General features: G+C 47.2%; 1 protein-coding gene across 3 annotated transcripts in view; it reads left to right on the forward strand.

Moving 5' to 3' along the window:
• Positions 1-4,710: 4,710 nt before the first annotated feature.
• The window catches only part of OVOL2 (ovo like zinc finger 2), a 37,981-nt gene continuing 25,363 nt past the window's right edge, over positions 4,711-17,328 (forward strand). The window contains exons 1-2 of one of the 3 annotated variants that reach the window (XM_066237027.1): positions 5,890-6,306; positions 6,942-7,165. In XM_066237027.1, coding sequence (XP_066093124.1) covers positions 6,207-6,306; positions 6,942-7,165 — 324 coding nt within the window. In that variant the 5' untranslated portion in view covers positions 5,890-6,206. Of the gene's footprint in view, positions 4,785-5,887; positions 6,307-6,941; positions 7,166-17,328 lie in introns of those variants that run through there. The other 2 variants (XM_066237030.1, XM_066237029.1) reach the window with 2 other exon arrangements.

Here is a 17,328-nt window from a genome sequence, read left to right on the forward strand (position 1 = left end):
GTATTTAGTTCTATATAATTGTATGACATGTATAGGTTCATGTATCATCTACCACAGATACTGAATGGCTCCATCACCACAAGGATGCTTCATGTTTCCCTCCTATAATTCTTAACTCCTGACAGCCACCAGTCTTTGCCCCATTTTTATAATGTTGTCATTTCAAGAATGTTTTTTAAAAGGAATCATATAATATGTAACCTTTAGGATTGCTTCTTTTTACTCAGCAGAGCTCTCTAGATGTTCCTCCAAGTTCTTGCTCATTGCCTAATGGTTTTGGTATATGGGTTTATATTCATAAACAAGATATTGCTTACTTTTATTTGTTTTTTTATATTAATTTTAATGGGGCCATACTCAAACCAATAGAGCCACTGGATACAAGAGGGGAAGAGGGAGGGAAAGAGAAGCAGATGGTCGCTTCTTCTGTGTGCTCTGACCAGGACTCAAATCCTGGACATCCACATGCCAGGTTAATGCTTTATCCACTGAGCCACTGGCCAGGACCAATATCCTGGATTTTAATCCTTTATAAGATGAATGAAACAAGTTCCCTCAGTTTGCTGTTTAGCTTATTTGCTTTATTGTATCTTTTAATAGTCATTTAAAATCTTTCTGCAGTCATACTTATCAAAAAAAAATTTAATTTATTCATTTTTATGAGAGAGAGAGAGAGAGAGAGAGAGGAAAGAGATAGAGAGAACAGAGGGAGGAGCAGGAAGCATCAACTCCCATATGTGCCTTGACCAGGCAAGCCCGGGGTTTCGAACCAGCAACCTCAGCATTCCAGGTCAATGCTTTACCCAGTGAGCCACCTCAGGTCAGGCATACTTATCAAAATTTTTATGGTTTGATTTTTTTTAAATTTTTTTTATTTATTGATTTTTTTAAATTCATTTTAGAGAGGAGAGGGAGAGACAGAGAGACAGAGAGAGAGTGAGAGAGGAGAGACAGAGAGAGAGAGAAGGGGGGAGGAGCTGGAAGCATCAACTCCCATATGTGCCTTGACCAGGAAAGCCCAGGGTTTCGAACCAGCGACCTCAGCATTTCCAGGTCGACGCTTTATCCACTGCGCCACCACAGGTCAGGCATGGTTTGATTTTTATGTCTTAAGAAATTCTCCTCTATCCTATGTTCATAAAGATATTCTAAATTTTCTCTTTCTTTTTTCCCTCTTTCCTTCTTTCTTTCAACACACACATTTAAATGTTTAATCCGCCAGAAATTGATATGTATGTGCATTTCCCTTCTCCAATGGATAATCAAGCGTTCCTGTCCCATATTCACATTGCTGAGTAGCACCTCTCTCCCCACTGCTCTGCGGTGCCCTCTTTCATAAATCCAATGTCCACACATGTGTGGGTCTGCTTCTGGGCTCTCTGTTCTGTGCTGGTGGTTTAGCTGTGCACCGATGGCACACTATTTTAATTACTACTTGTGGTAGTAATATAATGTTATAGTAATTAAATATATAGAAATATAAAAAATATGGAAGATATATAAAAGTAATTAAGATATAATATTAAAATTAATTAAGGAAATTAAATAAAGTTATGCCATCTGAATAGGAATTAATATAGTGTGTGCAGATGTGATAAACTGACTCTGACTTTGCAGGAGGGCTCAGCTAGTGTGTGTGTGTGAAGTTATACACAAATAAGAAGTGGCTTGATGTCATAACTTTGTAAGTTAACATAAATAAGAAGCTTCCCTAGGAACATCTTAAAAAGTGGTTTGATGTAACATTTCAGTAGATTCACATAAAAGGGGTTCCCTGCAAGGAACTCCCAAAAAGGTGGTTTGAGGTGATAATCCTGTAGACTGACACCTGTTAGAAGGTGTTGGCCAGAAAAGGTACTAAAGCTGAGGGGCCCCCTCCTGAGGTAGTCGCCCAGACTCCAGTGTGAAGGTGGACTGTCTCCATGCTGCTCTGAGCTCTGACCAAAGACAGCTGAGAGGAGCACGCCGACAGGACCCCCTTAAGCTGTACCCAGACACACCAAAAGGATTTGTGAATAATTAATTGCCTGTGTGATTCTTGCAACTAACTTGTGTGTCGGTTGTGTTTTTCGTCCGGTGGCAGTTAGTGTCGGCACTTATCAGTAGCATCCTCTTAGCCGCTTCAAGAGTAATCTCAAAGAGGCTGCCAGCCCTGCTGATAAGCAGGAGTGTCCCACTGCACAGGAAAGTTGCATCAGGGACCCCTTGATCGCCGTAGAGCTTGGGCTCTACTGGGACACTACTGATAGCCGACAGACCTAGTCTCCATACTCCGTTGTTCTTCAGGAATGGTTGGTTGTTTTTCATATAAACTTTAAAACAAGTTTATCAGGTCCTACAAAAATATCTCTTTTCAAGTATTTTTAAGAGTTGTATTAAATTTATAGATGAATTTGGGGGTTTTAACTTCCTTTTTATGCAGGTTCCTCTTCTATTTTTCTTTTCTTTTCTTTTTTTTTCTTTTTTTTTAGAGAGAGACAGAGAGAGGGACAGACAGGAAGAAAGAGAGATGAGAAGCATCAATTCTTTGTTCCAGCACTTTGTTTATTGATTGCTTTCTCATATGTGCCTTTATGGGGGGGGGGCTGCAGCCAAGCCAGTGACCCCTTGCTCAAGCCAGCAACCTTGGCCTTCAAGCTAGCAACCTTTGGGCACAAGCCAGTGTCTATGATCCCATGCTCAAGTCAGTGACCCCATGCTCAAGGGTTTCGAACCTGGGTCTTCTGCATAGTAGACCAATGCTCTATCCACTGTGCCACCACCTGGTCAGGTCCTAACCTTTTCTTATAACTGTATTCTCTAAGGATGCCACTGAGCAGGTTTGTACCTATTTTCAACCTGACGGTACATTACTGGAGAAAACTAATCCTAAGTGAGAACACCAATGGATGCTTTCATGTATTTGAAGAACTACTAGAGAAAGGGGGCCCAGGTGTAGTTTTAGCAGTCCCTGAGGACAAAATGGGGAGGGGAGATGAAAATGCAGGGAAACAGATCTCCATAAAGCAGAAGGAAAAGCTTTCTAACAGCATGGTCAGAGAATAGTCTGCTTTTTGAAAAAGTGTGCTGCCCAGCACTGGAGTATTCTAGCAGGACTGGAAGCAACCTACCAAGGATACTATGCAGGGCCATCTTCTCCTCCCAGTAGTGGGTGGGGTTTGGACCATATCATGTCTCCTGTCTCTTCCAGTTCCAAGTTTTATGATTTTTAAAGAATAGAATTTAGGCCCTGGCCGGTTGGCTCAGTGGTAGAGCGTCGGCCTGGCGTGCAGAAGTCCTGGGTTTGATTCCCGGCCAGGGCACACAGGAGAAGCGCCCATCTGCTTCTCCACCCCTCCCCCTCTCCTTCCTCTCTGTCTCTCTCTTCCCCTCCCCCAGCGAGGCTCCATTGGAGCAAAGATGGCCCGGGCGCTGGGGATGGCTCCTTGGCCTCTGCCCCAGGCACTAGAGTGGCTCTGGTCGCAGCAGAGCGAAGCCCCGGAGGGGCAGAGCATCGCTCCCTGGTGGGCGTGCCGGGTGGATCCCGGTGGGGCGCATGCGGGAGTCTGTCTCTCCCCGTTTCCAGCTTCAGAAAAATACAAAAAAAAAAAAAAAGAATCGAATTTATTTCTTATCTCACTTTTAGGGGGTGCTCTATGAGCTCCTTCCATATACTTAGAAAACTAACTTCACAAATAGAGAAAAGTCAACAAAGGCAAAACTTGTTCTTTGAAAATGTTAATAATATTGACAAACTCCTTTCAAGTCTGATTAAGAAACAGGAAAAATAATACATTGGAATTCCTTTTGCTCAGAAACACCCAGAAAATATTATAGTAGGTATGCATCCAACATTTATTGAATAAAAGTGTAGTTAGTTATCTGTATTATTTTTCATCCCCAATTCCATAAATGTTGCATTTCTGAGGTGTCTAGCTTTATATCTCATTAGTCTATAGTCTTTTCATATTGGACAAAGTGATCCAGTCACTCATTACTTTGAAATCCAATAAAAGCAAGAAAGCTCTGTTAATGGAGTTGACGTTTTTGTAAAATTAGGAATTTTGAACAAAGTGAAATTTTAAAGGTTAAAAATAATTTTTAAAATTGATTTATTTTAGGAGGGGGGAGCATTCACTCATTATTCCACTTAGTTGTGCCTTCATTGGTCACTTTTCGTTTGTGCCCTGACCAGGGATAGAACCTGAAACCTTGGTGTTTTGGCATGACGCTCTAATCCACCGAGCTGACCGGCTAGTGGCAAGTTTTGATTTTCATGAGATGAAGGATAATTATTACTGTGTAAAGTTGCTTTATTTTTACTTCCATTCAACCAAACTCCTTTCTAACAAATCTCCAGTTTGCTGCCGATAAAAATACAAGCATCGAGTCTTCCAGAAGCTGCGCCACCAGCCTCGTAGATTGGAAGGAAGCCTCGTTTCCCTATAGTGAGGTATAAATGTCTTCCTCCTCCACCCTACCGCCCCCCGTCCCGGCTACTCGTATTAACGTCTTTTTTTTCATGGTTGTTCTCAGAGAAAATCTGGAATCCAGATAAAATTGAGCCCAGAGAGGGCGGCCCCTTGAGGGCAGACCCCAAGGCATCGCGCGTCTTTCGCCTCCGCAGTCGGGAGAGAGCTGCGCCCCCTCTACGTTCCCGCGGAGCACGCCAGCGGAGCCAAGAAATCCGTTACCAGGCGGCTGTGTCCCTAAGGGCCATTCCAGGGCGGAAGAGGACAGGGAAACCGCTGTGTACATTCCCCAGGACTGTGGGCTGGGCGAGCAGCGGCTCAGGTTACAGACAGGTGAGTCTGGCGGATGGGCGAGCTGAAGGTGCCAGGGAACCCCTGGCCAGACGCGCCCCTGCTGCCCCTGGAGCTGACACACTTCCGACCACCCCCTGGAGGGGTGCGCCGAGCGCAGCGCTGGAGGCAGTGCTGTGCTTCCCGGGGCGCAGCGGAGCGGGGGCCACGGGAGGGTAGCATATCCCCCTACGCGGGCGGGACTGACTGCTCAGAGAAACTTGGTATCTTTCTCTTCCTCCCTACTCCAGGTATAAAGGTAGATAGGAAAAACCCAAACCAAAAATGTATACAAGCGCTCCAACCACTTTCCCCGCTGGAGCAGAAAGGGATTGTAGCCATTTTTAGTGGCTTCCTGAAAAAGGTTATTTCCCAGACTCAGAATTTGAGGAGCAGGAGGTTAGGGGGAGCAATAATGGGAGCGGGCGAAGCTGCGTTTGCATAATATGCACTTGGCTTTTCTTTCCATTGTGTTATAGTTTGTGGTGATGAACTTGGGGTGCAAGGTCTTGGGGTGGAAGCAGCGTTGGTGAAACAAGCCGGGCTTCTTATCTTGTATTGTATGGCGCGAAATAATAATGTGTTCTAAAGATGCTGAATTTTTAAATTTATTATTACTGTGTTTATTTGGGGGGACTGTTGTAGTCATGGGAGCTTAAACCCCCAAGATCCCCCCTTTACCAGATCACGGTCCTGGGGAGTCTCCCCACAGCCTCCCCCTTCTGCCCGCCAAGATTTCAACAGCTCAGGGAACGATCCACAAGGTCCAGAGTTACTGAGCCATTTTCTGGCTTGCTTGTCGGAGACAAAAACTCGGCGAACGGTGAAGTGGGGGACAATTCCCAGGAGGCCCCAACTCTAGGGAGGGATGCGCTGGGAAGAGGACCTGAGGTTTACCTCAGAGTTCGCCCCCGAGGTGCCTGTGATGGGGAATGGCATTAGGGGTTGATAAAAAAAAAACAAAAACAGAAACACGTCCTTCCCTTTTTAAAAAGGGGAGGGGGAAGAATCAGACGTTAAATTCTTTTGCAAACATTCATGCCTAAGGAAGGGCTGGAACAGGCAGCCCCGGCCGCCGGAACCGGTCGGACAGGTAGCGAGCTTGTTGACACCGTTATGTTGCAGGGCGCATGCTCACTCCCAAGTTTCCTGGTGCCTTTTCTATTCCACCTTATGAAACTTTTTCCTCGGCGTGGTCTCACCCGCGATTTAAGGAATAGGTATCGCCCAGCCACGAGGCTGGGAGTCACCAGAAGTGTGGGAGAGAAACTGGGGCCGCGCTGGGGCCAGGGGCGGAGGGAAAAGGCCGGCTAGGCGGGAAGGTGGGCTCTGGCCGCCAGAAGCCGGGGGACCCAGCCATTGCCGCCGCCCCTAGCGGGGGCCAGCCGGGGAGAGGGAGTCGCAGTCCGGGGAAAGAGCCCCACCATGCCCAAAGTCTTCCTAGTAAAGAGAAGGAGCCCGGGGGTCTCGGTCCGCAGCTGGGATGAGCTCCCGGACGAGGAAAGGGCAGACACATACATCCCAGGTGAGCACGGCGCGGGGGCCGGGCCTGAGCGCGGGGCTCCTGGGGTGGGGGCAGGGGTGACCAGGTCCCCTGAGCGCCTCGGCTGGGGCTGGACTCTCCACCCCCTGCTTCCTCTTGCAGGGGTGAGTAGGAGGTCTCTGAGGCGCGGGAAGACCGAGAGAGAGGCTGGGAAATCCACGGCATCGTGCTCCCCCTACTCCCTAGTGGGCGCCTCTAATTGCCCGGCGGCGGGACCGTTGGCTGCTGCTGGGGCCGAAGTGGCCCAGGATGGGGGTGGGGCTGAAGGCCAGGAGAGGGCTCTTTCCAGACCTACATCTTCCCGGGGTTGCAGAAGTTTCCGTGACCCTCTCTGGGCCTGGGTGGGTAGATGTTAGACCCCCTCCACCCTCATCCCAGGGAGAGGAAACTTGGCGCGCGGGGTTTCTCAGTTCCAATTGGGAGCGGGGACCAGAACCCCAGCTCTCTTAGGAAGCCGCGCCGGGAGTTCGCTCGCCCACTCTCTCGGCGTTGCCCACTTGGCGAGATGCCCAGGTCCGGGGCGGGGCAGCGGCGGCACCGCCCGCAGGTCAAACTACCGCGGGCGCCCAGCCCTGACGCCGCGTGTCTGTGTCCCGGCTCGGCTCCTCCCTTCCCAGTGGGCCTGGGCCGTCTGCTCTGCGACCCTCCCGAGGACTGCCGCAGCGACGGCGGCAGCAGCAGCGGTGGAGGCAGCAGCAGCAGCGCTGGGGAGCCTGGAGGCACCGAGAGCAATTCGTCCCCGCGCGCACCGGAGCGCGAAGCCCTGGAGCCTGGAGACGCTGAGGGCTCTGGTGGACACCTGGCGGCGAAGCAGCGCCCGGTCGCCAGGTCGAAAATCAAGGTACAGTGTCGACTCTGCCCCCGCCGCCACCTGCACCACGCCCTGGCGTCGGGCTCCGGGGACCCGCGCCCCTCCCTGCAGCGCACGCCCGCGCAACCGAGTGCACTGCGCGCCCGCCGCGCCGCCCCTGCACCTGCCCCTGGGCCGCGGCCAGGACGCCTCGGCGCATCCGCTCGCAGGCTGGAGACCGAGCCGCCTGCGTCGCTGCGCCCTGAAGGCCAGATCCCCGAGCGGGCACAGTCCGCCCGGCGGTCTCTGGAAGTACCTGAAAGGCTCGGGCATAGCTTCCTCCTTCCCATTCAGTGCGCAAGGCCCAAAGTATAACCAGGCCGTCGGGGTTCCAGTCGGAAAGGGGAGACCCAGGCAGCAGAACTCCACCCTCCGAGGCGCAGTTTTTAGCGCTATGCGAATTCTGAATTTCACACCCTTGCGTTTTGGAGACAGTGGCGACAGCATGGTACACAGTGGTCCTCTCACAATAACAGCGATTCCTAGTGCCAATTATGGACGGCCCGTTAGACACGAGGTCTGTGCTGGGCACTTTAAATTTGTCCTGTCACATTTGCCTGAATTAAAATGATGAATAAATGAGATCAACTGCAGATTGCCTCAGTGCCGCGTCCCCAGTGCGTTATAGAGTGTTCCCCTCCACCATAGCGCTTCAGCCTCCCCTTCCCACCCGCCCCAGTCTCTAGAATTGTAAGCGACGTTTTATCCAGATGCCCATCTGCGCTTTCATGATTGCCTGCTCAAAGGTATCCGCTACCCCTTAGATTAGGGAATCCTATTCTACCGACTCACAGCCAGCTGGAGTCAGGGAGTGGTGTTGAGGAACCACATGAACCCAGTTCTTAGCCGGATGGGCCAGAATGTGACCCTTTGCAGGCTCCAGGCCCTCCTTGTAGGTGACAATTCCTGGGCGTTCCCTCAGTCCCGCTGCTTAGGAGGGGGTGGGGAGGATGGGGGGGGCGGAACTCTAGGGTTTGCTGTGGATTGGGAAAGCTTCCGTTATTTTTCCTGGGAGAGGGTATCTCTTCCCTATGCAGACACCTGGCTCCAGGGGGCTTGGCTAGGGGGTGGGGAGCTGGGGAAGAATATCCCTAACGTTTGCTATGGATTAGGAACGTCTCCGTTACTTTTCCTGGGAGAGCCCACCCTCCTCAAAAGAAAATGTTTTTCTTTTTCTTTTTTTTTTCAAACTATAAGAGAAAGTTCATTTAGAAAGTTACAGAGGTAGTAGAAGTGAGCCAGCAGGCTCGCGTAGGCTTAGGAAACAAGTTATAGAAGCAAAATGACCCTTGGAGTTTAGGAGAGGTAAATGCAACGGTAAGGTGGAGGGGGGGGGGAGGGGCACTGGGAAGAGAAGAGAGGGTAGGGGAATGCGTGGGCCTGCCTCAGAGAGGGAGAGCGCCCGCTGAGCATATTTCTGATTCCTAGCACCTAGGGCTTGGCTGGAGGTGGCCTAGGGTGCATTTGGTTATGAATTGAAGCTAGAGGCCTGGGCTAGAATCCTTAGGAAAGACATCCTTAAAGAATGCTGCGAACGAGAGCCTGCTGCTTAGTGTTTACGGTTCTGCTGAGGTTCAACGTCAGCTAGCCTGAGGCTTTGTGGGCCAGATGGGGTTAAATGGGAGGGCTCAGTTTGCCTGAGGCTGGTAGCTCTGCCCTCCAGGAAATTCTATAAAGTGTCCCACTTGCATATTTTATCACCAGAGTGGAAGGACAATTGCAACGTTGTTTTGGAATGGATTGTAGACTGTTGCTCCTGGATGCCCAGATTACCCTTGATAGAAAGTGGCAGAGGAAAAATATTCATCCCTTAACCGACATTTCAGGAGATCTCTCTTTGCTGCCCCAGGCAAACAGCGCCACTGGAGCCCTGGTGTAAGGGAATGAATAAACCAATTTTATTTCCATGGTTGCTGCCTACGTGCTGTCTCAGGGGTGGGGGTGGGGCCTAGAGTTTGCCCCTCAACTGTTAACATAGTTTCCGGAGGAGTGTTTGTTTACTGAGGAGGCAGGTATTGAGGGAGGTTCCTTCTCCCTCTCAGCTTCCACCCACGATCCGCAGACATCTAGGCATTAAGATGTTTTGAGCCTCCAGAATTATTAGTCATGATATTGGCCATTTTCAATGGACTAGCTAGATTGCTCATGATTTAGCATGATGTGTAAGGCTAGAGTTCTGTGGAAATCACGCTGAACTCTCTAAAAATTAGTTTTCTAACTAGAAGAAGTGAAAAGCCTTTCAAGGTTGAGGCCCATACATGATGCATTGTTGTTTTTTGTTTTTTATTCCATGATGCATTGTTTTAATGACTTAGTTTGAATGCCTTGAAGACACTTGACAGTTGATGATTAGGACCAAAGGAAGGGCAAGTGTGACCTACAGAGCAGCAGCATCTCATCTAAGAGTATGGAGAAGCAGCATCTCATCTCAAGCCAGAGATGAAAATGCTCCCACCCTTGTTTTCCAGAATTGTTGACAGTGATGGTTAAGCCACTAGGCTCTGACTTTGGCACTTCTTAGCTAGATGACCTTGGACAGATTGCTAATCTCTCTGGGCCTCAGTTTTCTTGTCTTTAAAATGGGAATAATGATGCTTACAGAGTTGCGCGGAATAAACGAGTTAAGAATAGAAGGTGTAGGTGTCCAGTAACTCTAGCTAAAATTATCTGGGTTGGTGGGGAGACTCAAATATGAACTCTACTACAGGAATGTGAATGCTAACCCAGAAGCACAAGCAAAGATGTGGTCAATTCTGAACAGGGGAAGTTCTCATACTGTGGATTTTAGGACTAGGGACAAAGGAAGAAAGAAGCAGGCTTTAGGGTGTGTGGGCTCAGCCCAAAACTTAAGCAAGGAAAGGACTCAGAGCTATGGCAGCTGTAGAATGGGAAACTGCTGGGGTTAGAGAAAGTTGTAGGTGAAGAGCTGGAAATGTAGCTAGTACAGGGTGGGATTGTAGAGGCTAAGCCAAGAAGTGTGAAGTTCCCTTGGGTGGGGGAGGGGCTCTGGAGGGTTTTTGAGAAGGAAAACCTAAACTGGGTCTATCTTACCAGCTGTGGTTGGGGATATGTAACCTGTTCTGAGCCTCAGTCCCCTGATGTGTAAAACGAAGACATAACGGAAAGAATCAGCCTCTCGGAAGTGTTGCGTAGATCAAATGAGATAAAGGATGTGAAATGGTTAGCATTTTTTGTGCATGTATAAACTGCCCAATAGGAAGTTAGCTAACAATTACTTATAGCAGTATTTTACTGCCTCCAGTAAGGATAAGGGATTTGCTAACCTGCTTGCTCTGGAGAGGAGTTGTGAGTGCCTGTTAGGAAAAGTGTTCTTTTCCCCAGGCTAGCAGTCTTTGGACTGTGTGCTTTAGGGGAGGTTATGAAATTGTTTCTTTACTACTGAAGATGCTGTAATTTGCAAAAACAGATTGGGGTGGGGAGATGATGTACCATTGGGAAAGTGTTCATGCCAGAGGTTAAGGTCACTATAAGTCCTTTTTGGGCTGGATCCATTTGCAGGTCTTCAGCTGTGGGGTAGAGACAAATCCCTCTAACCCCAGACACCACTGTCATTTTAAGGTGTATCAGAAACAAAGTACCTGAAGTTACATTAGTTAGGTGACTGATGTTATTCATTCCTGAATCAGAGTGGCTGGTGAGACACCCCCGCCCCATGCAAGTGTGGACTTAGTAATGAATGTCTTCCTACCCCATCCCTTTCTTTTCTCTCTTCCTTTGGTTTCTCCAAAAGATTCTTCAGGGAAATTGAGTTTAGAATTCCTTCAAAAGTATTCTTGGCCTTTTACCTGGCTCTGTAGACCGAGTCATCCAGCAGTGATGTATGTGTGAATGTGGGGTAGTTTCTTTTCTTTTTCTATCATTTTTTATTTTAGAGATCTGCAAAGGCAGAGTGCCTGTCACCTGGCTCTAACAATGAAGCCATGGCCAGTCCTACCCATCATTCCCCATCTACCCCCACATTTTATATTTTTAATTCTTAAACTTTTTAAAAATATTAATTTTAGAGAGAAGGGAGAAAGAAACAGATTTGTCATCTACTTATTTATGCATTCATTGGTTGATTCTTGTATTTGCCCTGACTGGGTATTGACCTTGCAACCTTTGCATATCGGGATGACAGAATTGGATGCCCCTCTTCCTGCCCCCACAGTAACTCAGTGGTCATCTTGAGTGTACATTTGGCTGACCAGATTCCTCTTGATCTTGACACCAAAAGCAGGAAGCAAATCCCTACAGGGCTTATGTCTTCAGCACCTGGTACAGCAATGCCTGACTCATAGGAGGACATAAATCAACACATAACAGAAATACACGCAGGGAAGAAGGAGTCAACAGTCCCCAGATATGTGATAGCATTTGGAGGAAAACAGGAAGTAAGAAGAAAAGGGAGGTCTGGGGAAATGCTTATTAGAATGGTTGCTCGAGAAAGTTTAAATTAATTTAAAGGGGGAAAAGGAGGAATAGGAGAACAATATGTGTTAATGGCATCAGATTGAATTTTTATTTTTTTTTTTTTTTTTTTTTTTTTTTTTTTTGTATTTTCCTGAAGTTGGAAATGGGGAGGCAGTCAGACAGACTCCCGCATGCGCCTGACTGGGATCCACCCAGCATGCCCACCAGGGGGCGATGCTCTGCCCATCTGAGGCGTTGCTCTGTTGCATCCAGAGCCATTCTAGCACCTGAGGCAGAGGCCATAGAGCCATCCTCAGTGCCTCGGCAAACTTTGCTCCAATGGAGCCTTGGCTGCGGGAAGGGAAGAGAGAGACAGAAAGGAAGGAGAGGGGGAGGGGTGGAGAAGCAGATGGGCGCTTCTCCTGTGTGCCCTGGCCGGGAATCAAACCCCGGACTCCTGCATGCTAGGCCGACGCTCTACCACTGAGCCAATCCGCCAGGGCCTCTTTTTTTTTTTTCTTTTCTTTTTTATTTATTGATTTTTAGATGTTGGGGAGGGGGGGTCTGGCGAGAAACAGAAAGCATAAACTCGTAGTAGTTGCTTCCAATATGTGCCTTGACTGGGCAAGCCTGGGGTTCCGAACTGGTGACCTTAGCACTCCAAGTCAACACTTTATCCACTGCACCACTACAAGTCAGGCAAGATTTTAATTTGAATATACTGTATTTCCTCATATATAAGATGCACCTTTTTTCAAAAACTTTGAGGTCTAAAAACTGGTTGCATCTTATACAGTGGTTGTGGCATTTCAAATGCCATAGATAGAACTGAAGACGAGGCAATATATGAAGACAGTGATTTGTCATCAGACACAGATGAGGACAGGCTAATGGATGGGAGTTTTGACAATAATGAGGATGAATTTTATGATGAGTAAAACTTGAGTTCAATAACTTTATGTAATAATACTTTTTTTTTCAAATTTCGGGCCCCAAAATTAAGGTGTGTCTTATACATGGGAGCATCTTATACATGGGGAAATACGGTAGGTGAAGTGAGTTTTTGTTGTTGGAAAGATCTGAATGGGTTTTGTTACAGAAAACAGAATCCACTATAGCTAACTCAAGAAGAGAATGGTTAATTATAGGGTACTAAACGGACTAAAGAAAGACCGGGCTGAGCTCACAGGAAAGACTCCTCTGAGAGCCACATCACAGAACTGGGCAACCTAGGGAACTGCAGCTGCTGCCGTTATGGCTGCCTGCTCATGCATCATCATGCTTTTGGTAATGCAGAGGGTAAAGCAGTTGCCACATGCCTGCCTCTGTTCAGTTAACCCAGGTCCAAATTCAAATCTTCTGATAGTTCGTGTAATTGGTAGAACCCAAGTTTCTACTGGGCTTCATTTAAAAACCTTAGCTGCAAGGGAGTCTGAGAAATGTAGCTTCTAGCTTCTGGCCTCTGCGGTACAGAATAGTTCACCAGAGGAGTACGAGTAGAAACTGAGAGTGTATCCATAGGATCCACTCCTATGGGGTTTCTTACCAGTGACCTTTAAAGCTTATGTGGTACAGTATCCTCATTTTGAAAGGGAGAAAGGTAAAAACCAGAGAGGTTTTATTGAATTCCTTACAGTCCTTAGTGGCAAAGCACAAACCAAGGATCCTTATTCTTTTTTTTTTTAATTATTTATTGATTTCAGAGAGAGAGAGAAAGGGAGAAAAACAGACAAAAACATCAATCTATTCCTGTGTGCCCTGACTAGGTATCAAACCCACAACCTTGGTATGTTGGGACAATGCTCTAACCAACTGAGCTATCTGGCCAGAGCCTTTTATTCCCCCATTGATTTGAGAGAGAGAGAGACGAAGGAAAAGAAGCATCAACTTGTTGTTCCATTTAGTTCTATTTAATTGTGCTCTCTTTGATTGCTTCTCATACATGCTCTGACTGGGGATTGAACCCACAGTCTTCGGGGTGCTGAGATGATGCTTTATCCACTGAGCCACCCAGCCAGGATCCTTATTCTTTTTACTTTTAGTTACTATTTTTTTTTTTAGAGAGAGGAAAGAGCAAGAAAGGGGAGTGGGGAAAGGAGCAGGAAGCATCAACTCATAGTAATTGCTTCTTTTTTTATATATATATTATTTTTTTATTATTATTATTATATATATATATTTTTAGAGAGGACAGAGAGAGGAGAGAGAGACAGAGAGAGAGAGAAAGGGGGAGGAGCTGGAAGCATCAACTCCCACATGTGCTTTGACCAGGCAAGCCCAGGGTTTCGAACTGGCGACCTCAGCATTTCCAGGTCGACGCTTTATCCACTGCGCCACCACAGGTCAGGCAGTAATTGCTTCTTGTATATGCCTTGACCAGACAAGGCTGGGGTTTCAAACCAGCGACCTCAGCATTCCAGGTTGACGCCTTAGCTCTGCTCCACCACCGGTCAGGCCGGATCCTACTGAGCTAACGTTGTTGTATTGCACTGTGGAACTATCTTTAACACTTTAGTCATTAACATTGACAGTCTGACATAAAGGAATTTGAAGCTGTTTCTCACCATATGAGACAAACAGTCTCTCCTCTCCCTCATCTCCCTTACAGTTTAACTGTAGGCACGAGTTTGGCAGACAAGCCACATTCAAAATCTCAGTGTGGGCACCTATAAGTCATATGATCATGGGAGGTTTACAGCTCTTTGAGCCCCAGTTTTTTTCTGGATTATAAGAATATATTCCCTTCGTCTGACCAGGCAGTGGCGCAGTGGATAGAGCATAGGACTAGGATGCAGAGGACCCAGGTTCGAAACCCTGAGGTCGCCAGCTTGAGTGCAGGCTTATTTAGTTTGAGCAAAGCTCACCAGCTTGGACACAAGGTCACTGGCTTGAGCAAGAGGTCACTCGGTCTGCTGAAGGCCCATGGTCAAGGCACATATGAGAAAGCAATCAATGAACAATTAAGATGTCGCAACAAAAAACTGATGATTGCCTGACCAGGCGGTGGCGCAGTAGATAGAGCATCGGACTGGGATGCGGAAGGATCCAGGTGAGACCTCAAGGTCGCCAGCTTGAGCGTGGGCTCATCTGGTTTGAGCAAAAAGCTCACTGGCTTGGACCTGAGGTCGCTGGCTCCAGCAAGGGGTTACTCGGTCTGCTGAAGGCCCACGGTCAAGGCACGTATGAGAAAGCAATCAATGAACAACTAAGAAGTCGCAACGCACAACGAAAAACTAATGATTGATGCTTCTCATCTCTCTCCGTTCCTGTCTGTCTGTCCCTATCTATCCCTCTCTCTGACTCTCTCTGTCTCTGTAAAAAAAAAAAAAAAAAAAAAAATATATATATATATATATATATATATATATATATATATATATTTTCATATTCCCTTCATCATCTCTGCATTTGAGAAGGTTCTCCCCTGCCATAGAGTGGACTGGTGAAGCCTAAGGAAATGGTACATGAGGTCAGGAGGAGAATTTTTATCTCAAAGGAATTGGGGAAGTATGATTAACATTTTTTGAGCACTTGAGTATACATAGCAAATGTATCAGTGGAAATCTTGTCCGTTTGGCCATCAGAAGGTGGTAGTCCGGACTCATAGTACGTACTCTCCCACGGGAGACAGGACCATTAATTTAATGAAGTTGTCTGGTGGGAGCATCAACAGAAAATAAAAGATTAAGAAATTTTTACTTTAGGCCCTGGCCAGTTGGCTCAGCGGTAGAGCATCGGCCTGGCGTGCAGGGGACCCGGGTTCGATTCCCGGCCAGGGCACATAGGAGAAGCGCCCATTTGCTTCTCCACCCCCGCCCCCCCCCTTCCTCTCTGTCTCTCTCTTCCCCTCCCGCAGCGAGGCTCCATTGGAGCAAAGATGGCCCAGGCGCTGGGGATGGCTCCTTGGCCTCTGCCCCAGGTGCTAGAGTGGCTCTGGTTGTGGCAGAGCTACGCCCCGGAGGGGCAGAGCATCACCCCCTGGTGGGCAGAGCATCGCCCCTGGTGGGCGTGCCGGGTGGATCCCCGTCGGGTGCATGCGGGAGTCTGTCTATCTCTCCCAGTTTCCAGCTTCAGAAAAAATTTATTAAAAAAAAAAAGAAAGAAATTTTTACTTTAGAAGTTTGACAGGTAAGTGACCTTAGCCAGCTTTGCACTCGGTCAGAGGGCCAGTTGGATTTCCTGCCCCCCCCCCCAGACGTTCCTGAAGTTTTCAGCAGCATTGATACAATGATCGGTTTGTTCCTGCTGCAGAGGCCTGTTTTGTAGAAAAACTAGAGGGGAACTTTGTGTGTTTTTTAAAATGAAAGCCGAGATCCTGCAGAAAACAGGACAGCAAGCAAGATAGTGCCAAACCATGGTGTTGAAGAATCGCTTGCTCTGTCTTCATTTTTCTTGCCCTGAATTAATTTCCAGGCTGATGTCATCTCCCACCCTCCATGGTAGCTTCCTCGCTTCATTAATAAGCATTTTGCAAAGTGTTAATTTTGGATTATGGGTGAGACTACCAAGCTTCTCAGAAAGTAGCATGGTATAAACACCATCCCTGGCAGGTCTGGAGTGGTACCCTGTAATTAAACACATTCATAATTTCTGTATCAAAACACATGGATATTGACACCAAATGGGATGAAGTCTGTGTGCAGCTTCATGTTCGCTCAGGTCTGTTTCTATTGCCAAGGGAGATGAGAGAGAATGTCAGTTTTCAGAGCTTTTTGGATTTCATAGATTCGGATGACGAACTAGGGACTTGTGGCTCACACCACAGGTTAACCCCCTTTGTCTTTCATCAGAAAGGGAACAATTCAAAAGCTGAATGGATAAATAAGGGATTTTGACCAGTTGACTTTTAGTTAGGAACACAGACTTTTGTTGTCTAAGAGTTAGGACTTAGCTAGCACCAGGTTCTTTTAAAGTAGCTTTTTAAATTTAATTCCTTAATAATCCCAACAGGCAAATATCATTATTAGCTACATTTTACAGGTGATGAAATTAAAGCTCAGAGAGGTTGAGTAGCTTACCTACACCCCACAGTCTGCAAGTAGTGGAACTGGATTTGAACTTAAGAAATTGGAAAACAGACTTTGCTCTTAGCTTCTCATTCTGCTGAAGAGCGCATCTAATAGCATTTTATTATTTTTACATGTGGGAAATTATGGCCCAGGGATATTATGTGACACCGTACAACTAGTCAGGTCTAGGTTTTTTGTTTTTTAAAGTTAATTTGAGAGACAGAAAGAAAGAGATAGAGAAACATCAATTTGTTGTTACTTATGCATTCATTGGTTGATTCTTTTATGTGCCCTGGCCGGGATCAAACCTACAACCTTAGCGTGTCAGGGTGATGCTCTAAGTAACTGAGCTACTCAGCCAGGACCTAGGTCTAGATTTTTATTTGCTCCTCAGCATTTCTGTCTCAACATTCCACTCTCATTGTGTAACTAAGATGACTAAAGTGTAACTAGTTTTGGTCTACTACTTGCAGAGTAGAGGAACAGGGTGAAATGGGTTGACGCTATTTTGAAACTTTAGGAGGTAGAGTGTTAGGTATCAACCTGTGTAAATGTAGTAAAGATGGCCTAGTGAGGAGACATGCCCTGGGAGGGGTTGCTGGTCCTGTGGCTCCCAGGATGTCGTTCCAGGGATCTGATGAGTCTTTTATCTTACGCAGCCCACCCCAGGACAGAACATTCAGAACTGTGGCAGATCTGGTGTTCTGGAGAGGATGTGATGTGTCTGTTACT

Source organism: Saccopteryx bilineata, chromosome 6, assembly GCF_036850765.1.
Source record: "Saccopteryx bilineata isolate mSacBil1 chromosome 6, mSacBil1_pri_phased_curated, whole genome shotgun sequence".
NCBI lineage: Eukaryota > Metazoa > Chordata > Mammalia > Chiroptera > Emballonuridae > Saccopteryx > Saccopteryx bilineata.